Source organism: Paramisgurnus dabryanus, chromosome 3 (assembly GCF_030506205.2).
Source record: "Paramisgurnus dabryanus chromosome 3, PD_genome_1.1, whole genome shotgun sequence".
NCBI classification, from domain to species: Eukaryota; Metazoa; Chordata; class Actinopteri; order Cypriniformes; family Cobitidae; genus Paramisgurnus; species Paramisgurnus dabryanus.
The window spans coordinates 25,445,454-25,471,505 of NC_133339.1; the positions used below are offsets into that span (position 1 = coordinate 25,445,454).

General features: G+C 39.1%; 1 protein-coding gene across 3 annotated transcripts in view; it reads left to right on the forward strand.

Annotated features, from left to right (window-relative positions):
* septin12 (septin 12) overlaps positions 1-26,052 on the forward strand; it is a 67,134-nt gene that overhangs the window by 36,132 nt on the left and 4,950 nt on the right. The window contains exons 1-6 of one of the 3 annotated variants that reach the window (XM_065273768.2): positions 104-239; positions 5,610-5,864; positions 13,247-13,375; positions 23,953-24,034; positions 24,228-24,365; positions 25,489-25,606. In XM_065273768.2, the coding sequence (XP_065129840.2) occupies positions 5,654-5,864; positions 13,247-13,375; positions 23,953-24,034; positions 24,228-24,365; positions 25,489-25,606 (678 nt within the window). In that variant the 5' untranslated portion in view covers positions 104-239; positions 5,610-5,653. Of the gene's footprint in view, positions 1-103; positions 240-1,848; positions 2,017-5,609; positions 5,865-13,246; positions 13,376-23,952; positions 24,035-24,227; positions 24,366-25,488; positions 25,607-26,052 lie in introns of those variants that run through there. The other 2 variants (XM_065273767.2, XM_065273766.2) reach the window with 2 other exon arrangements.

A 26,052-nucleotide genomic window follows, 5' to 3' on the forward strand; every position in this document is an offset into this window, starting at 1 on the left:
TCTTTTGTGTGGCATAAAACTGGTTAAAATACAACCAGGAAGAGAGAGGCCCAAAGGCAAGGAAATGCATCACTCTCAGAGTGCTGTCTGTGGTTGTGCAATGACACACCCTCACACACGCACACACACACACAGCGTCGCACACAACTCGTAACTGACATCCTGAACAGTTCGCAATTCACTTTCTGACAGCACATGGGGCCCGGCAACCACTTCTCTATCCTACTTAACTACTAAAGGTAAAAGACCGATTTCTGTTAATATTTAACTAACATGTTCTGCTTTTGTGAATCTCACCTTCTGATTATTTCTGATCTTGGATATTCTGCTAACTAGCTGTCATTAATAGTGGAATGAGGTTTGTGTGTGCATGTTAAGCTGTTGTAACTTTGATCTGGGAGTGCTGTAGATACATGTTTGCTGAATGTTGTGGTTTAGCAGCTGGATGATGTCTGTCGAGTGGCAGTGTGAATGTGTTTGTTTTGTTTTGTGGTGGGGGGTGCTTCAATGTGTGAGGGGTTCCAATACATCAGGAATCGAATACAACGGATTTATTGTTATTCATGCATGGAACCGTCCCAATAGACACACACATGCGTGTTTGACTTCTATTGATTTTATAGGCTTATGATATGTTACAACCCTCAAAGAAGCATGTGCATGAAAATACACAAAGGCAAACATGATTTGGTCAATTTTTTAGTAAAGTGTCCTTACATGTTGGTTATCATGATATTTTACTACAATATGTTAGTTAGTGGTCCTGACTTATATAGCTACACACACACACAGACACACCCACACAAGCAAATTTACATGGCTACCTAAATGTGGAAATATCACAGACTATCCATTTGTATAGAGGTAATTATAATAACTTACCCACATTGTAACCCTATTACACATTTATGCATTTTAAAATATTTTTTTTTACAAATGAGGACATCCCAAATGTCTCATCTCACCGATTTCTATGACAATTTTCTACCCCAAGATTTGTTTCAGGCCCTGCTGTGTTGAAGAAGGCCAAACCTTACATGGCCGTATTCAGCGCTCTCCTCGACTTTAATTTAAAAAAAGGTGAACATCTTTTTATGGAGAACTTGAAGACTAAACACGACAGCTGTGTGTTGAGTCAAACAGACAGTTGGAGACCGAAAGCGACGCGGTTCCTCAGTGAAACTGTGCAGGGATGCTTCACATCTCCAATGTTTAAACAGATTTGGACGGGTGTTGATTTGTTCCCTCTTAAAACCCATCTGCTGTTTGTTTCCCTGTTCGCGTAGAATTATAACATTTTAAAAACATAAAACAACACAGTCCCACTTCAATTCAAGTCCTGGTTTTATGTAAATGGTAAAGCTCTTTGTCGGTATAAAAACCACTTGTGTGTGATTGGCCATTATTATGTCTTTTAACAGCAACCCACAAGCAAACAGCCCAGCATGACAGCATGGGCAGCACAGAAGTTAGTTTATTATTTAATGGTCGTTTTACTGAACGAGCGGCCGAAATTGCTTTCCTTTTTCTCTCCGGTGAGCCGAATGATAAGTCCGAGGATGCCCGCAATTCAGAGGAGCTCTAAAATTTTTCCTAATTGATTTTGTGGGTCAATTATGTGTTTTCCACATTGTGTGGTCAGCAGGGGAGCCATGGGCCAGCAGACCAGTCGTGTGCAAATGAGCTGGGGTGAGCAGTAGGAAGATGCAGGAGGAGGGGTTGATGGTTGAACTCCTCTTTAGGATTAGTGGAAGCTGCTTGGCGATCTGCATGTGAATGAGTGTGAGCCGCTTTAGCCGTTACCCCTGCTCTCTTCTTTATAGTGAGAGAGGGGGTGTGTGTGAGAGAGAGAGAGAGAGACAGAAGTGCATGGGCAGTTACACAGCACAAAGCAGAAGACATAGTTTTGGGACAGTTTTAAAGAACATCGCCGGGAATTGAGGAGAGTTCGGTGCGGGTCTTCGGTGTACAGCAGTGGGCAGGGTGGTTTGGACAGAGCTTTGTGAATGAGAGAAGGTAAGAACCGTTTCGTCCCTTGGGCTTTCTGTGTATCTCAGCTTCTGTGCCCCTGTGATAACAATGGGACCGAGCGCAATGGAGCGCTTCCACAGTGCCAAAAGGGGGAGGGGAGAGGCTCATGGCTGCCTGAGAAAGCACACTTTTTAACATGATGTCTTCAGTGTTTGTTGGCTTGTTGTGCTCTGTTCGAGCTAGTCAGATAGGAGATTTGGTGAGATAAGTTTAGGCAGGAAGGAGCTCATGGTTGAGTCACATTGAACCTAGGTATGGTATTGGTTACCCTATTTCACTATTTGCAAGTATATTAAAATGCTTGAACCAGTTTGACTCACTTCCCCTCCATGTACAGAGTGAGAAGAAGTAAACCTTTGAAGTTTTTAATATTGGTGATGAAAATAACAGGAAGTTGATGTGGCCCAGAATGGTGCCATGATGAGGTTCAGATGTAATGTATTTGCTTGGGTGTTGTTGACTTGCCGGGACAAAAAACATCTTTCTGTTAGCCCTGGGATTCATTACTTCCCAGGATGCATCATTTTAACAAGCTTTGTACTGTAACATTTTGTTTTGGGTTTTGTAACTTTTCGACTGTATTATTCAAGGTTACGGCTGTGCAAATGGATATCGTGCTGTATAATGACAAATTTAGCTTTTAAATTGCTTTACAATATTGCTTTCTATATCAACTTATGCATGGCAATAAATGGCCTGCAACATTGCTAGCTACAGAGAGCTGTGGCTAAATTGGGCAAAACTGCAAAATTTGTACAGAGCCACATAAAAGACAACACGGTTTTATGACCATTGTTAATGCTTCATATTATCATGCTCTATTGATCATAGTCTGTCTTTCATTGTCTGCCAAGTACAGTTTAATGTTATTTTGGTTAAACCGTTAAAGTATGTATTATATAAGGATATTTTCCATACAGAAAGTTTTGCATTATTTCGATTTGGTACCAGATCAAACGATAGCGTATAGCTGTTGCATGAGAATTGAGCATCTTTAAAGTGTAAAATGAGCGCGAGTGGTTCTACATTCTTATTTTTATGGCTCTGTGGCTATTTGCAATTCTCGAGGGAAACCTTATGTCACACACAGCATATATGGACATGGTTTTGTTTGTGTGCGTGTGTGCCTATTTGACGGTTTCCTGTCGTAGGTCTCCAAGTCACATTCGTGAGCATATTGCTTACTGATTTGTTTATAATAAAGTTGTAGATCATCTGGACACAGTGCTAGTTTAAATAACTAGTCCAGTAGATAATTGTTTTTGAATGAAGGAAGAGTGAATTAACAGTAGCTCAACTGGTAGAGCATTGCATAAGATCATGGGTTCGTTCCCCAGGAAACATGCATACTGATAAAATGTATAGCTTTGGATAGGAGTGTCTGCCAAATTCAGTGATCAGTTTATCGCTCCATGCTGCTTCCAGTCATGTCAAATATATACGGGCCTCGTATCCACATTTCTTAAAGTGCAACAGCAGACACTGAGCAAATTAGTTTTTTTTAATAAGTTTCACTTTTCCTGCACTTTCTCTCTCACTGTTTGCTTTTCTCAAGACTCTTGGAAGACAGTGTGTTCAACCTCTCTATTTTCCCCCCATCTCTCTGTTTGAGCTGAGCATTGCTCTGTTTGTCAGATTCCATTAAAGCGCAGACAGTTTTCTGACGGCATCAAAGAAATAAATCTGTCAATCTACAGTCGCACTGCCCGTTCTCCCTTTTCAATGAGTTATTTTAGCTTTAAACTTACGGGAATAGTTCATTCGAATGTTATAAAAGTTTTCGTTTTTTTTAAAAGTGGAACAAAAACGTTTCTTTTAGCAGATTGTTTGCTAGACGCACTGAAAATGGATGTTGACCACAGCTGGTTTTTTATTGCTACGCGGAAGCACGAAAGTCATACACATTTGGAACAACATGAGTTATAGATGACAGACCTTTCATTATTGGCTGAATTTCCTTTACTTCTTATAATAAACATCATGCGTTTAAGTAAACACGTGCCATCTTGAAGCTGTAGGAGTGTGCACAAACCTCAGAATTGCACAGGGAGATGCTTGCATGTGCAGAATGAATCACTTGCATGTGCAGTCTGTAAGAGAATAAGAAGCCCAGGATTACTTCCATGTTGGTGCTTGCAGGAGGTAGAGTTTATTTATAACTTATTAAGTCATCTGGATGGGATGGGATCTTGGCCTCACGAGGCTTCGGGATCTGATCAAATGTTTGCAGATTTGCATTGTTTGGCATGCACAATGCAACACCACAGTGACATACACTGCAGATCGATAACCAATATAATTGATAGGACTGAATGGCGTAACTCAGGTAGACTTAAGGGGCGTGCACACCAAAGCTTCGACACAAGAGTTGACACTTCCCTACTACACAGCATGCAGTACATTAAATAAGTAGTCTGAATGTCTGAACACTTTGTATAAATGATCAGGTTTAATATCAGCAGATGACTGCAATAGTTGTGCAACCAGTGGACATTTTGCTATCCCATAAAGCCATAGGAGACATCAGATTCAAATAAAGAGATGACAGAGATTTTTGAGCTATAGGGTGGCTGTTTTAGGTGTATGTGTAAGTTCATTCAAACTCAGATGAGCTGTGTGGATCTGTGGATGCATCTCAAATATGCTGTTTATGATGTGATTTTTTTGCCATTTTTTAAGTGCAGCAGTTCAAAATGAAGCAAAACATGAACCATGTAATCAATGGATTAAATGCCATTCAACATCCTGTGGGGTGTGGCCTGTTTAATTCAAATACTGAGAGTATATTTGTGTGGGTGAAAGTAATGTGATTTCAAGGTTGCTATCATTCGCCTTGCAAATTAGAACTGCAGTGGTACAAACTACATGACAATGATAAGATAAACAGTAAAACCACCCACTCGTGGTTCCTCTCATAAGTGAGGCAGGGCATCGCAGGTGCCCGTGCCTCAGTAGTTAACCAGTGTGGCATGAACCGTTGCTTTTGTGCTGACTGCTCTCGCCAGAAATGGAGCTGAACACCTGAAACTCATGCAAAAGATACATCTCCTGTCTGCGTTTGTGTTTTGTGTTGTTAGTTTGTTTGACAATGTTGTATAACTTCAATGCACATTGAGGGTGCTTTCCATTTCAGTTGAGTTTTGGCTTAATAAATCCCTCCCTAAACCACAGCTGCCCATTTGAATCCATATGGCCTCTCCTACAGTTACGTTTATCCAAAGTGCTTTACAAGATATACATGTTATCACTGTGTATCTGGTTTCTGTTAGTCATGATCTTTAAGAATCAAAACACACCTCTTTTGCTCACAAACAAGCTCATGCACAGTACATGGCGGGAAATTTGGCACCTCTTTCATTTACAGCAGATTTATGCACTTGGCATGCACTTTTTTCCAAAGCAACTGAAAGTGCATTTAAGCTATACATTTTAACAGTATGTGTGTACCGTGGGAATCAAGCACATAACCTTTGCTCTGCTAGCTTGATGCTCTACCAATTAAGCTACATATGTATGTATGGATATGTATAAACATTATGTTTATGCTAACTCCCGAGTGTCTCGCTCTTTCCCTGCAGACACGGCACAGGATCAGGTCTTGGATCTGGAACCATCCGTCCAGATGGAGGAGGAGATGGAGGTCATTGAGGAGACAGAGGTGGAGGAGAGGAGAGTGGAGATCGAACATCCTCTGCCATGCCTCAGTGGATCTGACACACAAGGCATCATCAAAGGCAAGGATCTGTTCGGATATGTCGGCATCGAGGCGGTTCTGGACCAGATGAGACGCAAAACCATGAAGGCTGCTTTTGAATTTAATATCATGGTTGTTGGTAAGTGGAAGACATTGGCTCGACTTGTGACTTTTGAATAACTTTCGTGAGCCGAATGTGTCCAGTTTGTACTTAGAATGGACGATTCGTGCAACTAAGTGCTGGGCAAAGATTAATCATGATTAATTGCATACAAAATACAAGTGATTTTTGGCATAATATATGAGTGCGTGCTGTGTGTAAATATTGATGTATTATGTACATACGTATTGTATGTATTTGCGATACATTTACGTGTGTGTGTGTGTGTGTATATATATATATATATATATATATATATATATATATATATATATATATATATATATATATATATATATATATATATATATATATATATATATATATAGTTTTTGTATATAAATTAAAACAATTGATATATAAATATTTTTAATGACTATATTTCTGTGTGGTTATATATACATAATAATTACACACAGTACACACACACACATACAGTATATTATGCAAAAAAATCACTTTTATTTTGTATGCGATTAATCTTTGCCAAGTACTAATTAAAATGATTAAAGCAAATTCAGTATTGCATTGAAACCTTGCATTTCAACTACATGCATAACCGCTCAGTGTAAATAACTTCACACCTCTTCTTAAGGGGCTCCCAGTGTGAACTTTAACTTGGATATTGTTTTCTTCTTGAACCTTTGTCGCTGTTTTTCAGACTCCAGACAGTTTAAATCGAGACAAGAGTGATGTTGTTTTAGTAAGGTGTAAATCAGACAAAATGACCGAACACCAGGTGCCAGACACATTTATAAAGTACCAAGAACTGAGGAGGTATCTACAGTAGAGTCTGAAGGGCACAGGAAGTGTGCTGCTTATGACACAAAAAGCTACAGGCAGGTGAAGAGGAAATGGTGGCATCAGAGGAAAACAGAAGTTTTTAATTTAAATGCTTTAAGTTTCTAAGAGATTTATCAAAAACAAATACTTATTAGAGTTTTAAAAAGTATTTTTGAGTTGCAGATACAAATCTTAAGTTCTGAATTGATTCATTGGATTGAATCGTTTACATTTACGATATTTATTAAAATAATCAAACACAGTTTTTGCTGCAAAAGTTGAAATTGCTATTAGGAAAGACAGTTTTTATGAAGAGAAGCTATTAAAACAGCTTTGTCTTAATGGTCTCGAAGGCTATATAAAACTACTCTATTAACATACTCCTTAATGGCCAAATAAAAAGCACTTCACATTCAAAGCAATAATGATTCTTCTTAACAATTTAGCCAGTAAAATATTAAAAAATTATTGTTTAATATATCACCCTGTTGTTCATTAGTACAGTGGTTTTGTTTTGTTAAGTCATTCAAGTCAAATATTTAAGCCAGTGTACTGTCCTATGAAGTTCTTGGACATCTGCCCAATAAAAACTGGCCACCTTATTCAAGCCTGGCCAATCAGAGTGCTGGAACCTCCCAAATCCCTCTGTGCTTTTTGAAAGAGCATGCAGGAAGGAGTCAGAGAAGGAGGTGTTGGCTGAGGATGGGCTTTACCTAATTAAATGGCAGGGGCTATTGTTGTGTTGTCTGTGGTTTGGAAGGCAGGGCCCGCCTGGAGCTGTGTGCACCACACAGTGCTCCCCAACTAGGCCAGCCAAAAGGGATTTATGATGGCAACAGCATCACAAATTCAAGACCATCCAGCTCCCCAATGAGAGCTATTCTTCTTTTACACATTTTTCTTTCTCTGTTTTTTAAGAGAGCTGCCAGGTTTTCCTCACTCTTACCCAGTGGCTCCTGTGTGGTGAAAATAGAGGGACTTTGGCCAAAACATTCAGACTTCAAGGCTGTGAGTCTCATAGAGAAACACAGTCGCTCCAGAATAGCGTCAGTAAAACAAATGCATTATGATCTCAATGTGTGTGGTATTTATATTAGAACATATTAATGTCAGTGTTGCTGAACTTCTTAAAGGGGACATTTCACAAGACAAAAATGTATTATAGCATGTTGAAATTGCCACTTTGTAGGTGTGAGCAAAAGTGTGCCATTTTGGGGTGTGTCCTTTAAATGCAAATGAGCTTATCTCTGCACTTAATGACAGTGTCATGGTTGGATAGTGCAGATTAAGGGCGCACTCACATTATCCAAACCAAACCGCGCTCGGGCGCGTTTGACCCCCAAAGCCTGGTTTGTTTGACTAGTGTGATCGCTTCGTTCCGCGCCCGGGCGCGGATTGTTTAATCGCGCCGCGGCCGGGTTGCAGAGGTGGGCCGGAGCGCGGTTCACTTGGGCTCAGGCGCGGAAGGCTGTGGTGTGAGCGCAATCGCGCCTGAGCGCGATTCAAAAGGTGAAGACGTTAGTTGCGCGACCACTCACGTTCATCTGCCTCCGTAAAAACCTTTTGATGCGCGCAGCGGGGTTACATGAATGTCCGAGCTGCGCACGTGACAGATCAACTAAGCAATATGATGACATGTGAGAGGGCTGTCTGTAATCGCGCACCGAACGACTCCGAATAAAAAACACAGACTTATCATTACGGTGGGTTCCAGTGTTAAGAGAGAGCTTTACTTCCTGCTTTTTCAAAACAATCGCATCTTAATGACGAAAGCGCGCCCGGACTCGGATCGATAAGAAGTACAGTGTGAGTGCGTGCACCTGGGGGAGTAGGGAGGGGTGGCAATCGCGCCCAGGCATGGTTTGGTTTGGTTGGGATAATGTGAGTGCGCCCTAAGGGCCCGTCCCATTTCTACCCCCTTAAAACTTCCACTTGGTTTTGAGTACCCTCGACAGTAAAGTGGGGGTTAAAATCTTTTCCTATGAAATGGGACACCTCTATATGGTAAGTAGTGTAGCGAACGTGCTCACCTACGTCACGAGCAGCGTCTACCGGTAGTAGCCTCCTATTATTTTCTTTCAGGAAAATGCTGGGCTCACAAGAACATCACAAGGGGAGCCGGATTTCAAATTATCTATTTTTTCACATGCTTGCAGAAAATGGTTACCAAAACTAAGTTACCGGCTTATTCTTTTTCATATTTTCTAGGTTGATAGAAGCACTGGGGACCCAATTATAGCACTTAAACATGGAAAAAGTCAGATTTTCATGATATGTCCCCTTTAAACTGCAGAAAAGTGCATTCATCCCTCACAGAAAGAATCCACAAGGCTCCAAAGGGTTAATAAAGGTCTTTTGCGGGTGATCGATTAGATTTTGTAAGAAAAAAAAACTATATTTTAAACTTTATAAACTGTAATGACTAGCTTTAAGTAACTATGCCATATCGGACTCTTGCCATTCACGAGAAAAAGTCTACGCTAAAACTCTCTCGTGAGTCCAATATGGCGTCGTTACCGGAAGCTAGTTATAACATTTTGTCAAGCATGTAGTTGCAGTTAGCTGCTTATGTGTTGTAGAAAACTGTTAAGTTAGTATCTCCACTATTTTTAGTTGGTTGCTCTTAGTCTTCACCGCAGCGAAAATAACCGTCTTCACCTGTTCTCAAATCGGCCACACTGATGACTTTTCACCTTGTTTTCACTCATAGCAACCTGCAGCCTGTTAAGGAGGAAACAGATCAAAGACAAGTTTAAGCAGATCAGGGTAGCGATGTATTTTGCAAAGCACAAACAGGCCCAGGTCCACCGATCACTCCCCCAGAAACTGACTCTTTTAACATTTGTTCTGGATGACTTTGTTCCTTGCCCCAGTGAACTGTGTTGGTTACATTGCTTTTGTAGTAAATATGCTGGCGCGCTCCATGCCTGCTTCTCTGGACTTGCATCAAAGGTGAACTGCTCTCTTTTTATTTTTCCTGGTAGAGGCGGGTTTTAAAATGGACATGGTGTGTGACTCATCCTCTATAATCGCAATCCCTGTAAAACTAGTCACAGATCATTATTTCTTCTCTTTTATGTAGTATTTGGTTAGTACGTAGAAATGTACTCTTTTATTGATTAATACATGTTTTATTTGTTTATTTTGTTAAAAAGACACAGATGTTTTAAAGGAATAGTCTACTCATTTTTTTTTCAATATTAAACTATGTTATCACCTTAACTAAGAAGAGTTGAGCACTTTTGGGAGTACTTCGACTCGCCTGAAAAGTCCGCTCCCCTTCTCCCTCTCATAATGGGAGAGGGAGGGTGTTACTGCGCCGAGTCGAAGTACTCCCATAAGTGCTATTACGCCATACAATATAGTTCCTCTTTTAAATCCGCTTAGAAAAGCGCAACGTTTTATTTTGTACCACCAAACTTGCTCGTATAACTACTCGTCTTAAATAGGAAAAACGTTGATGTGTTTGGTCACTTCTAACTTTATCTCTGTTTGGTTCCATTGAATGAATGGGGCTAAGCTAAATGCTATCGAAGTGTCGCAGCGCGCTCCAGCGCTTACGTGCACGCACACAGATGACAGAGGGATGTATCAACTCTTCTTAGTTAAGGTAATAACATAGTTTAATATTGAAAATGAGTAGACTATTCCTTTAAGCTCGTTTTTTTTTATCTAATGCACAGCCTTGCAAAGTATAGTTTATTTGTAATGTGCAGAACCTGTACACAAACGTTTGTAGCATCCACATTAGGGTGGTCCTTATTTTTCAACTTTTAAAAGTTCATGCTCTCACCCCACCAATATGTTTGAATAAATAAATAAAAAATTACAGGTTTTTTTTTCAATATTAATTCATATTTAAAGATTGCTCAAGACCTTTGAAGTTTAACACATTCACGTATTATGTGATACTTTGTGCTAGCATGTATAAGTGTTTAACAATATATACTTATGGCAGCAATGGACTTATTTGGCCATGCTCCATGCAAATAAAACTCCTGTTTTAGTAGTGATATGTCTTTCAAACAAGAATGTTTCAATATAAATGAAGCAATGGCTAAAGCAACTCAAAGCAAGTCTGCTATATGGTTACTCAGATCAGAAGAGACTGAAATAACTGGAACAAAGTTACCTTCCAAGAAGCAAGTTTTAAATGTCTTGTGCGTTTTTTGGTACAGTTTTTGCAAAAATAGGTGATTTCGGAAATATTTAAAGGCTTTGAGCAACCTCTAGATATTGTAGGAACAATTTGGGGGCGAGAGATGAACATTAAAAAAAAAAAAATTGACCCATTGTAAGGACCACCCTAATGCACACTGCAACACAATTCAAAGCATCTCCTGGGCTACATACTACATTCTCCTGTAGGCAGGGTTTGAAAAATCTGATGAAGAAAATTGCGCACCCCGGCATACACATACAAAAATGGACCAAAAATAGTCTTTAGTTGCAGATATCTTCTGAAAGAGCTTTAGGTGCTTAACTAGTTAGACCAGCATCAAACCAGCTGAAAATTCATGATGGTCTTGTTAGTTAGGAATTGCTCTGGCAGCAGAACTTTATTGGGCGTGTTGGGAAAGCTAAAATGTTCTAGCGATATATGGCAGCCGAATAAGTATTTGACAAGATACAGGAAGAAGCGAGATTGTGTAAAAGCAAGATATACACAACAGGATGAGGAGTAAGACTGTATTTGTGGAATACTGAAGGAATGGAGGAAACACTGCGTTGTCTACAGGAAGAGTTTAGTGCTGTATGCTTGGCTGTCCATATTTTTCTGCCTTGGGCAGCTCTTATCCAAGATCCACACACACATGTGGCAGCACTTGGAGACTGTTGGACTGTATAGTTTGTCCTCAGTTGTAAAGGTCAGGACCTTTCTTGTAGCCTCAGGGCTTAAACTACTGCGTGTCTCTTAGTTTCCCATAAGCCCACAGACTCCGCTCCCAACTGGAAATGTAGCATAATCTTATATTTACAAAGTCAGAGGTTTTGTAGATCTTATGTTCATAATCGAATTTTGTAAACTGCACTTTTGTAAGAAATTGCTCATGAGATCTCCATAATATTTCAATTGTTTCATCTACACAACGAGATTAGAATGAAAGCAAACGTTTGTCCTCTGCTTCTCCCATTTTGGGGCTGCGTTTAAACGGCAACAACATAGTAAAACACTTACACACGACAACACGTCGTGTTATCAAAAACTTGCACTTAAAACCTCATCAAAAGTTTGCGTTTTCAGGACCCCAGCCGAACTGCATAAAACTTTGTGAAACAAGTCACTAGGTCTAAAAGTTTTAGCAGTGTTGGAATTTAAAGAGAAACGTCTGAGCAATATCATTTACCTCTGGAGGTTCACGCTGTTAAATAAAAATGCGTTTGAAAATCAATTAGAGTTTGGCGCTGCTAAAATTACTGCTTGCATTGCTTGACGTTTTATGTGGTGTAGATAAATGACAAGCTGTTACTACTGAGTGCCTGTCCAGTGTATGATTCAAAACAAGCGCCTGGCTGTGTCTAGTCTTGATTTCTTGTACGCTTATTTCAGCACATTGTTTTTATGAGCCCATCAGTGCTTTAACAAGTACACCATATGTGACTAAACTGGACGTTTCAGGAAGTTCTGCCGTACTCAGCCATTGTCTAAGTGGTTAAACCTCAGGAGGACTCGAGACACACGGCACGTGTGTGCGCGAATGCTCGTTTTGTCGCTTTGTCATAAATTTGATGTCAACTGCCTCCCGTGGTGAAAGGCCATGGTGTAAATCCATCAAAGCCTCTGTTGAGTTGGGCAATGATGAAGGAGCCAGATTTCCTCGGCTATATCGTCTATCTTTGTCAAATCTCTGTCAGGTCTATCTCTGTTTCATCTGTCGACGGCTTCCCGAGGCACCCGGGCCCCTCAACAGGTACAAACGGAGCTGCGAGAATGTTTAGCACGTTCCCCACCCCTGCCAGATGTATGGGGAGCTGACCAGCGGGCCCAAGGACCCTCGGGAACGGGATGATACACTGTCTATCATCGGCACTCAATACTAAGCGGCTCACGTTAACACAGCACATGCCCTTTGAGGCAATGAAGGTGGCTTCATAGATTCCCTCTTATTTGTTTGAATTGAGATGGTCTTGATAAGCCTTCCTCTCTGGTAATAGCTTCCTCACCGTGATCGGATCTCCGTGAGGGCCGGCGTGAAAGACTCATTAGGTGTAAAAGCTCCCCAATGCTCCTGCCGGCATGGTGCTGTCAGCGTGTTTGGACACAAGGCAGATAAGACACTAAAGTCTTGGCCTGACCTGGTCCTGTTACATCACTGATGATTTGCAGTATCAAAGGCTTATGCAAACCCAGGACCGAAGCCTAGCTCTGGCTGGTCACGTGGTTTCTTTACAACCTAATTTTTATGTGTGCCGTCTTATCTGTGAGCAGTAATAAAATTTTATTTCCACTGCTAATGGTAAGCAAAGGTCACGGCGCCAATAACCATGCTTGAGGTCTGCCACGTATGGGGCTAATGGTACCTTGTGTGCAGTTTACAGACAAAAGTCATTAAATCTATTCTCGTTCTCATCGACAGGTCAGAGCGGGTTGGGAAAGTCAACGCTTGTCAACACGCTCTTCAAGTCCAAGGTCAGCAGGAAGTCCTGCACTCCCAACTACGAGGAGAAGATCTCCAAAACTGTCCACCTGCAGGCAGTCAGCCACAGTGAGTTTTACACACATGCACATACACACAAACTTCATCTCATCATCAACACACATGAGTAGATAAAATAACTGTTTACAAACAAACACTTGGCAGTGACACTTGGATTCTGAAACAGAGCTGTTTGAGATTAGAGCTTCATTGCTGATGAAAACCAGAAAGTTCTGTGTAAAAAGATTGCTGGAGATTTCAACCCTTTTAGATGTCCATGATGACAAACAACTGACATTTCCGAGTAAAACGGAATATTAAACAAGGAAAATAGCAGGCATTGCTAGTTTATTCCCCTGTGATTTGGTTGGATATAGAAAAGTAGGCGTTATATTTAGAAATGGAATTCACATGTGACTGACAGAAGGGGGGGCTAAACAGATGCTCCACCCAAGCTATCTTGCTGACGTCATTAGAGAACGATCACCACGAGAGGGCGGAAGTACATTCTTAGATTTCAGTTAACGTTTATTAGGGAAATTTTTTTTTAAAGGTGACATATTGTCAAATCTGAAATTTTGTGGCTTAATAACTGAGGTCTAGGGGCTATTTAAGTACCACATAAATTTCAAAATTTAATAGTAAAATGCACACAGCCTGCTTGAAGTAGCTGTGATCTGAAACTGTTTGTTTGTACTTCCGTAAAATCGTGATGTCAGGAATACACAGTCTCCGCCTTCGGTCTCCACCTCGAGTGCACTGCCCCACCCCCTTTTTTGCCAAACAAACCCCCAATGAATATCGCACCATGTGAGAAAAAGCTGTTTAATCGATGGATGTCAGGGAACTTAACTCTTTCCCCGCCAGCGTTTTTTAAAAAAAGTTGCCAGCCAGCGTCAGCATTTTTCATAATTTTCACAAAAGTTTAATGCCTTCCAGAAAATTTTCTTCTTTAAATATATAAACAAACAATATATCAGATGAAAGAACAGACCCTCTGCTTTCAAACAAAAAAAAAAAAAACGTTTCATCCTACCCTCATTAGTTCTCTTGTAATCACCTCTCAAACATGGGTAGGTTTCTTCAAAAACACCCAATTTTGAGCAAAAAGCTGAGATAATTCCATTTTTGCGAAGGACTTTTGATAGAGATCAGATGCAGAGCGATCTTTAAAACATACACAGAGTTCTTTCCCTTTCACGTAAGGCGCTACTTCCGGGTTGTATAAGTTGCGGTATTGCGGAAAGACGGAAAATCTCGTCATTGGCGGGAAGCGTTTTCTCTTAATTGACGAGATATCTCGTCAATGGCGGCGAAAGAGTTAATCATTTCACAGGCTTCTGAAAAACATATACTAGAACAATGGCTAATGTTCATTTATTCAGAAATTCCTCAACAATTAGTTTGACTTTAGCAGTCTGTTCTAAACATTTCACAAGTGACTGCTTCAATGTGGCAGTTCAATGCCAGTTTCTCCAAGAATCTACTCATCAAAGATGTTGCAGTCCTTTCTTTGTTGGGTCCGACCTCAAATCCTCAATCCCTAAGTAAACACATTTTAAGTAGGGCTGCACGATAAATTGAACGCGATTGTCAGGCGTTGATAAAAAAAATTCCATCACCTGCTTTCAGAACCGGCTGCCGGTTGCCGCTTCTGAAAGCAGGTGATGGTGATCATCAATGAACCAGCTTTACTTACGAGGTGCGCAAGACAATCGCATGCGATTTAACTTTCATGCCCTAACTTTGTTACATCATGGAGCCAGAGAAAACTGAAATGGTATATTGTAAACAGTTATGCAACGCTAACGTGATGCTAACGTGCTGCAAACAAACAGCTAAACCAGCATCAAACCAGCATCACCACCAGCATTAGCACCAGCTAAACCAGCATTAGCACCAGCATCCCATGCTGGTCATACCAGCATATGTTGTGTTTTGGTGCTGGTATTCTGGTGACCACCAGCTAAACCAGCATAGACCAGCATAATTCCCATGCTGGTTTGATGCTGTTTTTTTCAGCAGGGACGTTGTTTGTTTTCTTAAGTTACAGACATCGACCCTATTGGTGTCTATTTGTTTATTAAGTTAAACATGGTAAAGTTAAAATCTCATAGGGGGGGTTTCCCGGACAGGGATTAGCTTAAGCCATGACTAGGCCTTAGTTTTTTTTTAGGAAATATAACTAGTTTTAACAAACATGCCTTACTAAAACATTACTGGTGTGCATTTTGCGGCAAAACAAAGGACAAATGGCTCCATAGTCTCTGTGTCTCTCTGTCTCCGTTTGCTAGCCTAATATTTAGTATACAGAAACTAGCACTTAGTGTACTTCCATGGGGGTAGCGTTATTTCAACTGCGTATTTCACTCATAAGCAACGGGCCAATCAGAGGAGAGGCTCATGAATATTACTTATTACAGGCCAAAACAACCTGTTCTTAGCAGAGCTCAAAAGAGGAGCTGTAAAAAAATATATAGAGATTGTTTTTGGTACTTAAACTACAAATATATATTCTTAAGGACATCATAACCTAAAATAAAACTCTAGAAAGCTTTAAAAATATGTGACCTTTAAAAAATATCCCAATAAAATATTGCATTAAAAAATAAGAATCGTCAGAGGGTTTTAAGCGGTATAAAAACACAAATTGCATGCTGTCATGTCTTCCATTTTGCTAGATGTTAAAAACACTGGTCCAGAAGCACTTCCTGTTTCAGTTGTTTAGTTGTTGTTTTTTATTTCATATATATTACTAAGTCTTAAAGATGTTTGTTTAACATAATACAAAGTATAGTTTAAGTTTAGTTTTTGATTAAAAAAGACAAAAAGTGATAAAAAAACAAAACAGGAATTGCTTCTGGACAAGGGTTGTTTACATCTTGCAAATCTACAGGCAACATTTCTCAGGGTTCAGACGTGGGAATGTGTTTGAAGCAAAATCGTATTTACTGCAAAAAGACGAAATTATTTTTGTTCAATAAGAACTGATATTTTTTTACAATTATGATAACTTTGTTTTGCTCAAAATACTGCATTATGTAGTGCTTATTAACAGATCAGTACAGATAGCCCTGTTCAAGGTTAACACTTGTTATGATCGTGGCATCACACATCAAGCATCTTATGTTACAAAGCACGTTTGCCTGAGTGATTTCTGAAAAGATGCTGGAAGAGTGACATCTCGACAGGAGGAGCTTGGAGGCATGACCCTTTGTCACAGCTCTCCAGTATTTGATCTTAATCCGTTCCAGAAGAAAGAGAAATTAAAACGCCTGTGAGGAGGGCGGATTAGGAATGATCACACAACTTTAACCATTGCGATCTGACCTTTATTATGAGTTTTGAGGTGCAGTATAAACTGAAAGATATCGCTGCACGGGCGTTTTATATACTAAGCACACAGGAGAAGTTGTGTTTTAGGTTATATGCACACCGAGGCGCACGTATCTCCCAAACATCCCGCATACGCCAATGAAAGGCAATGAATCTCTATTTTGCTTCTGCCGGCGCCACCATGCTTCATTGAAAAGAGGCGTGAAAGGCAGATGGCGTAGCCAACTTCACCAGTTCTTTAAATGGAAGCATTGTGCTACCCTGTGTTAGCCTGACCTTAGTAGTTATAGCAGTCACACCCAGCTATCCATCTTTATTTCTCACTGAAGACACACTGACGGGGGTCTAACAAACACAAAATTTGATAACAGTATTGAAAAACAGTGAGGTACAATTTGTTTCCATTTTGAAAGGGTTACAAGGTCTGTTAGTGGAGACTAAATCATCAAATGCACATTGCACCCTAATGTAATTACCTATGCCACTTTCATCTACTGTAGGTCAAAAGTTTGTGGAGTTACCATGTGTAACCACAAATCTGAACTTTTAATAGAGTGACCCACGGCTTGGCGTAGTGGATGTATAGGACATAATGTAATGATTCTGCACAGGATGTTGCAAGATGCTGTGAAAGTAATGTCGCCTCTTGTAGTTTGAAGTGTCAGTCTGTTGATGCGTGATGGCCTTTGCTGGGCTGGGTCATTGGCGTCGCGTGCTATGTTAATTGCAATGGTGCCCACTTGACAGCAGAATTGTATGAAGACCGGTGAACTCCACCCCCAATCTGGATATGGGTGTAGAAATATCCAATTATGAAACCCTACGGAGAGCTTGCGGCACCAAGGCTATGATGTTAATTATTCTTACAACCTTCTGCAGGTATCCTGGCCACAAAGAGAAAACTTCTACCGTCGGCTTGCTGTCTGATGGTCTCGAGATGAGTCATTTGGTTTTGTTTTTGGGCAACGTTTCAGTCTTAGATCTGCTTGTTGATCTCTCTTCCGGTTCTGACTTCCCCTTAAAAAGGTTTTAGACATGACGAGTAAATGTGACAGTCGATAGCGTACTATTACATTAGCTCAGTTTTTAACTTTCACTTCAGTTACCAAAGGTTGAATCGGTTAAGTCAGATCTGTTTATAGGCATGAAACCATTTACTTATTTCCTGTAATTCTGTAGCACATTTTTACTTTTTTTTTTTGCTCTTCAGGTCGCAAAAGTGTTTCTTCAGCATAACCGATGGAAATTTTTGTTAGTTTCTTTATAAGATCAAGAAGCAGCATATTTAGTGTTGTGTTTTCAATGCAAGAAGTAGGTTTGCATATGAAGCACTGTTGTATATCTGTCCTACCATAACTAAACCTCATTTTTCACAGACCTGTCAAAACTTATGGCCCTATAGTTTACAAATGTTTGACATGTAGAATGAGACAGAGTGCGGTATGAGAAGCTGGGTGTGCTGTTTCTTAACAAAAGAAGATTGAAGATAAGTTAAGTTTGATTTCCTGAGATATTGCAGTGCTTTAGGAGACAACCCTCACTGACTTCTCAGCGTAGCACAACGTAAACATTGCAGTGAATGGGTGTTTTTATGTTGGTCTTCGGAAAGACAAATCGGTAGAGCTTGACACGTTGCATAAACATTGCATTTCTTTTGCTGTTTCGGCTGCATTAGCCGTCATGCGAAAATTTATGATGATCTCTTTTATTACAGTGGAAAAAATTAGGAACACACATCATATTTCGGCCCGCGTTGTTTACATTAAATTGCAGAATCTTACTTGCGGTCTACCACACATTGGAAGGAAACCTAGCAGTAAAATCTCTCTGTAGTGTCTCAGTTGTTTCTCCTGGAAGACAGTGACATTAAATAGTGTGCAAATTGAGACTTTGCTATTTCCTGCTTCTCATATTTGTTTCCTGGTTCCTCTACAACCACAACCAAATTATTTAAGGTATGAAATCCACATTACTGTCATCGATTTATACCCCTTGCTGTGCATAAACAATTTCAGGAGATAGCAAAGTTCTGACAACAATAAATCTAGAACCTTTGGTCCAAATTCTTATTATTAAAAGGGCGCTTTTGTCTCCTAGCAACATGTTTCTTCCTGATTAGAAATTACTCCAGTATTCATCAGGGTAAATATCACCTTATAAGTCAAAACATCTGCGCATACTTTAAAAAGGATCGAACAATTGAAATATTAGTTGTAATACAGGAACATTTTTACTGCTGAACTGCTACATTGCCTCCCAGAGGAAAGTTGTATAGCTCAGAGGTTGCTCTATCATAGATCAACATAGTTCTCAGTTGTTTCATTTACGTTTCTACTTTGTCTTGCATGTTTTTTTCCTAAAGTGGCTTAAAAAATTTAAATTTGACCATTTTTAAAATGCATTAAGAGTATGTAAAATTAATGTAGTTCATATAGGTTATTTAATAATAATCTGTTTTTTTGTAAATTTGAGATGATTGAGTTCATACTAAAATCTCCAATAGGTTTTGATCCTGTGAGTGAAATTCAGGCTGAAGTCTCATAATCTAATTATGAAATTTAGAGCATCAAAGTTTGATTTCACTTTAAAGGATAACACCACCTTTTTCAATATTTTACTATGTTCTTACCTCACCTTAAATGGATTAATGCATACCTATCTTTTTTCAATGCGTGCACTTAATCTTTGTACAGTGCGTCATGAATGTGTTAGCTTTTAGCCTAGCCCCATTCATTCCTTAGGATCCAAACAGGGATGAATTTAGAAGCCACCAAACACTTCCATGTTTTTCCTATTTAAAGACTGTTACATGAGTAGTTACACAAGTAAGTATGGTGGCACAAAATAAAACGTGGCGATTTTTTACGCAGATAAAAATGAGAACTATATTGTATGGCGGAAGAGCACTTAGCTTGCAGTACTACTACTTCGGCAAGCAGTAACATCATCACTCCTGACTACTCCCCCTCTTGCTTAAACTTCCATCAATATTACTGCGCCTGAGGTCGAAGTGCTAAGTACTCTTCTTGTCATACAATATAGTTCTAATTTTTATTTTTATTTAATTTTAACGTTTTATTTTGTGTAAATAGACATATTTTATGTCTTTAAATAGGGAAAACATGGAAGTGTTTGGTGGCTTTTAAATTCATCCCTGTTTGGATCCTAAGGAATGAATGGGGCTAGGCTAAATGCTAATACATTCACAACGCACTGTACAAAGATTAAGTGCATGCACTGAAAAAAGATAGGTATGTATTAATTTGTCTAAGTTGAGGCAAGAACTTAGTAAAATATTGAAAAACTGTGGTGTTTTCCTTTAATTTCAATATTTGACATCAGTATATTAAAAAAATTCATTATGTTTTTACATTTTGTAGGATGATTTTTTAATGTAGAAAACAGTAAATCACATATGGATGACATTAGCTGGGTTTTCATAATATGCAGGGTCACAATACTGACTTGTCAAATCTAAGCTCAGTTTGTGATATTGTTGAGATCTCTTATGGACACACCTGTGAGGTTTCTGCAGCTTTTTCATGATAAATATCTGAGATGCAAAAAAAGTTTCCATTTTGCTATCTTTTTTTATCTCATTGATCTCTATGAGAGAATATTACGGAGATCTCATCTGTGATTGTTCTTTCTTGCGGGCTCTGCAGTTTTAGATTTGAGACACCTCGTCTAGCAGATGTCTTGCTGTCTGCAGTATTGGCAGTATGTGCCTCATTCTTTCTTAACAGAGTACAGAAGTATCACAGTCACGGGGTGCCTGACACCTCCACGCAGTACAAAGCTGTCCACTGACCCTCACAGCCTGTGGAGAAAGTCTTCCTGTACACTGACCGCCAGGGGAGACGGGTGTTACACAATCCGCTGTTCTCTCAAAGACTGCACAGTGCAGAAAATGAAGTGCATGCCCGCTCAATACTACCATTCAGCTTGGGTCCCTCACTGGGGGGAGGAGGCTAAAGGGGAAGCTAAGCTCTGCATACGGTAGTTACAGAATCACTCCAAGAGAAACATAGTGGACATAAGGGCCCAAAATAGTGCTCAGACACTTGAGCCATTCAAATATATTCCTTTTTTTTGTACAGCAAACAAATAATGCTGCCGATTTGCCCAGGACTCGCAGGACTAAACCATCTTACAGTTAAAGGTGCATTGTGGGTTTTTCTGCGACATCTAGTGGTTGAATTGCAATCAACAGTTCAGTCCACAGATCACCACTTAATTTCGAAACCCATAGTGAAGCTACAGTAGCTGCCACAGGACAAAAATGAGAAAGACAAAGGCCCTGTCCCAAATGGTGCACTACATGTGGACATTCGGTCTCATGTCCTTAAATTGCACATGCTCACTTAGTTTATGAGTCCGTAGGGGGTCCCATCTGTCATTTTTACGCTCCGAAGTGTGCTCATCAGCGTCCCCTTTGCACCCTTGATGCGGTCGTCACCAAAGCCGGCATTGCAACACGCTTCACACACTTTACCAACCCAGAAGTCCTTGCGAAAGTGCAATCAGACCTATCAGAAGACGGAAGGGAGGAGTTCACAATGATGGGCAACTTTTCTTCCTATTTCCGCATGACACTCAAGTCTATTTCAAAAAACGACTCCGGTGCGCCCTCGTGGACTCCCGTCAAGGGTCCCTAAGGTCTGCAATACATGATGTCATCAAAGTGTGGACTCTGAGGAAGTGTGCCATTTGGGACAAGGCCAATGTACACTGTAAAAAATTACTCTGGAGGGTGTTAAATTTAACCCATGAAAATTAGTTATAATTTAATTAAATATATAAGCTAGCAAGTAAAATAAAAAATAATGGGTATATTCTACCTTCACTATCCAATTTTTAACAGTAATAACTGCAATACTAAAAAAATAAGTAACATATACCCCAAAATATTGGCCTTAGCACCGCAAAGTGCGCATGAATCAACATCCAGGCGGGACTCGAGTCACCATTTTTCATATCATATCGGCGGGAGGACTGCGGTTTGTTGACAGGTAAGTTTTTATTTAACTTGTTGATATCATCATGAATGGAAATGTTAAGTTGGTGAACTGTAAAATCTACCAGAAGTTTAGTCATTTGCGTGCTTCTCTGTCTCTGTTGTTGACAGATTGATAGGTTAGAATATGTCAGTCAGGTTAGCTTTGAATGAAACATCGCCCAGTTCTTGCACCTGCGAATAAAAATCCATATTTATGATTAAAATATTAACTTCCATTATTATTATTTACATGTCTGAATCTCGTGAACAGCGGAGCTGCTCAATATGAGTGGTTGAACTTGAGCAAGCCACGTGACGAGAGAGAGCAGCGGACGGTTGATGTATGATACAGACGGGAGGGCGTCGAGCAGACAAACAAACAACGGTATAGCTGTCGATGCTAGATAATTACTGTAAAAGTTTTCTTGCATTTATCTGTTAATATATTGAGTTTTGTTTTAGAAGGGATCCATTATGAAGCCATTTTATTATTATTATTATCATTTACGGATATATAATTAACGTTGCCTTTCGCTTTTTAATGTCTTTTCAAAAAAGTATTTCGGAGTTCATATGTTATATATGTGACTTGTATATTAAGTTGAATCACTTAAAAATGAATGTAAGTACTTCTTGTTAGTGTTCAATGTTTTATGCACGTGTACTGTGAGTTATAGCATAATATGAAGTTGTATTTTTGCACTTAATAAGTTTTAAATGAAGTTGAAATGTTTGTTTGTATCGATATAGCATGCTAGTCTACTGAGGTAAATGAGATCAGTTTTTCCTCTCATATTATTGTCTTCTTTAATTTTCTAATGATAACGTGAAGAACAGTATTTAGGAATCTTGCTTTTAATGTTTTTTTAACATCTCATGATGAAGACTTTGTTTTTTTTTTATGAAATAATATGTTCAAGAAGCTTTATGTAAAACTATGATATGTTGTATTTCACTTGAAATGTATTGGGGTTATTTTGTACTTCCAATAATTAGTTTTAAATGTTTACAGAATGTTATTTGGTCAATAAAGCAAGCAATTATGCAATCTTGTGTATGACTATTTTCTTATTCAACCCTCTCTGAATAAGTAATATGTAATGTTTCTTAATGGCTTATTATTATTAATAATAATTTAATAGATCTGTGTCTTAATACCAATAGGGTTAATGTTATTCATTTTTTTTTATAAGTAATTAGTTATGAAAAAATAGGTAGACCTTACCTAATTTTTTTTACTTTATCATAGTAATTAAATTTAGGTACTCTTTAATCAAATATATAGGATATAATTTACTCAAACAAAGTGAGTGCAAATTGTTACAACAATTTTTTTGAGTAAATTCTATAGGTTGTTTTTTACAGTGTAGGGAAGGAGCACGCTCTGTAGAGTAGTTTGTCTGTTTTGGTCTACTATAGAAACATGGCGGCAACTTCCATGTAAAGAGACTCGCGGTGTGTGTAGATACAAACGGCTCATTCTTAAGTAATAAAAACAATACAGTTCATTATGTAAGGTCTTGCTGATAATATAGTTTTGTATTTTATATTGCATTTCTATTAAGAGATCCTTTTAAAAGTCAGGTGTCATGTTCCACTCATTTTAATGTCCTATACATTGTTGTAATCGGATGTTTTATAATTTATAATCTAACAATAGTAGATGTAAGATGTGCTATCATAAGCAACACTATGTTTTGTTATATAATTCATTTTAATAGTACTTTTATACAGTACAGTGTTTTTAGGGTCATTGTATTTTTAGGGCTTCAAGATACTGACATTCTCTCGTGCAGACGGCTTAGTGAAAATGAAAAATTGATCTTCATCAGATACAGTAATAGAATTCTGAATCCCATGAACTGGAGTGTTGACTGACAGTTTAATTTTTCCTCATTACAACCTCAGATTTGCCTTGATTGCCTCATCCAGAAGGATTAGACTGATGAGCTAACGGCAAACGTCAATCACCGGAGCGTGATCTCTGTGCAGGGATACCGTAGAGCTCCCTGGCTGCGCACACACCTTATTCCATTCTTATTGCAGACTGACTTCATGTGCTACAAACAAAGCATGTCTGCAGCATTGTATCATTCTAGATAGAGATTACATGTAAGGCTTAGGGTCTTACTTGATTAGTCCTCAACAATTGGTATTGCTAGAAGACGACGACAGATAAACCCACTTTAAGTCAATTGCATTCACCTCTGCTATGAATTATGGATTACACTTGAAACGAAACAAACATTTTCACATGCAACTTCTTTAAGGGCTCTCTAACTCGTATAATTTTTGTCCTGTGTTTTTGTAGTCATTGAGGAGAAAGGAGTAAAGATGAAACTCACTGTGATTGACACACCTGGATTCGGAGACCAAATCAACAATGAGAACTGGTGAGAGACCTCAATCTAATTTGTACTGTTTACATATATGTATGTGTAAATACATTTATGCATTAGGAAGATGCATTTATCTAATGCAATTACAGTGCATTCAAGCTATACATTTAATCAGTATGCGTGTTCCTGGGGAGTCAAACCCATGAGTATATGCTAATATAATGCTTCTCCATGATGTCTCTTTCAGCTGGGAGCCTATTGAACAGTATGTGAATGAACAGTATGAGAAATACCTGAAGGAAGAACTGAATGTCAACAGGAAGAAAAGAATCCCGGACAGTCGTGTCCACTGCTGCGTCTACTTCCTGCCAGCCACTGGACACTGGTGTGTGTCACTTCATGCACCAGACTTTTAATAGTACACTTAAATGTTAAGCATAATTAAACTTTTGCTTATAAAATATGTAATCTTGAATCAATATTTTTGGTTTAATTACTGTGACAAATATAGCCATATAGTCATAAGGTCAGTAATACAAAGTAAACTGTCTGAGTCTATGAGTTGCCCCCCAAAGCACATTCTATTAATTTCCTCAATTTTAATATTTATTTATTACATATTTATAAATGGTTTTAGCATATTTAAGTAAAATAAAATCAACAAGTAAATCAAATTATATTAAATAAAGACTATATTAAAAAATAGCCCTCCAGATTGTTTTATCCATTGTGGTAGCCCTTGCTCACAAAAAGGTTTGGGACCCCTGCTCTACATTATCTACTATTTTATAAAAAAATAAGATTACAGTGTTTACTGCTTTTTTTAGGGTAACCTCAATATAAATCCATTCAATAGAAATAAATGAAGGATCCTCACTCACTTATGTCTATTATTCATTCATTTTAACATAAAACAGTACAAACTAATTGCATCCCGTATTTTCCGGAATATAAGTCACACTTTTTTCCATAGTTTGGCCGGGACTGGAACTTACAGTCAGGTGTGACTTATACGTCAAAATTATTTCAAATGAACCAAGAGAAACCATTACCGTCTACAGCGGTGAAAGTCCGCTCTGTGCTGCTCCTGTATTTATGTAATTCAATGAATTCAGTGATGTGGAATGACTTCGGGACCTTTTTGAACTTGTCGTGTTAATTTAGCCTATTTAGCCTTCCAGGTATGTTCTGTATGATATTGTGTATCGTGTAAATAACTGATAATGTTACGTTAACATGTACGGACACCTATTCAGCCTGCTGTTTTGTGCCATTTTTGTTGAATATCTCGCCTTTCCAGATTAAATGTCTGTTCGGATTTTGTGAAATAATTGTTTTAAATAAACGCGATAGTCCAGTGTGACTTATATATGTTTTTTCCTCTTCAAAACACATTTATGACTGATGCGACTTATACTCCATAGTCCGGAAAATACGGTACTTATTTGATGCAATGGACTAACAAATTAAACATGCACTTAAAAATGACCCACTTTCCTTTTTTATAGGTTACGCCCCATAGATGTGGAGTTCATGAGGAGACTTGGGAAGATAGTAAGCATCGTCCCTGTGATCGCCAAAGCAGACACGCTAACTCTCGAGGAACGGCTAGAGTTTAAACAAAGGGTGAGATGCTCTCCGGAACTTCACTGCTTTCTTATGCTATAGAGTCCCTATCATCCCTTTCATATCCCTTTTTACAACCTAGTCACACACACATTTAGTCCCTCATATAATTAAGGTCATGAATATGGACGACCTGCTGCCGTAAATGTTGGGAATGTTTGAAATTCACAGCTCAGCTGTGGAATAAGAAATTGCAGATTGAAAAACCTGAGCTGTATTTTGCATTTGACTCTGCAAAGGTCTTTTAGCATTTGGCTGCTCGCTCTGCGTTGGTCAGGGAGGGATAAATGAATAGGCCACGCTAAGGTTACGAGCAGCGTCTCCACAGAGATACGTGCTCTCCTCCGACTGATGTATAGCTGCGCCTTCAGACCGGGCCGGGAGCCATCAGCGCTCCCTGCGGAATGATTTTGGACATCTCCAACTGCACGGACCGCAGGGCCCGA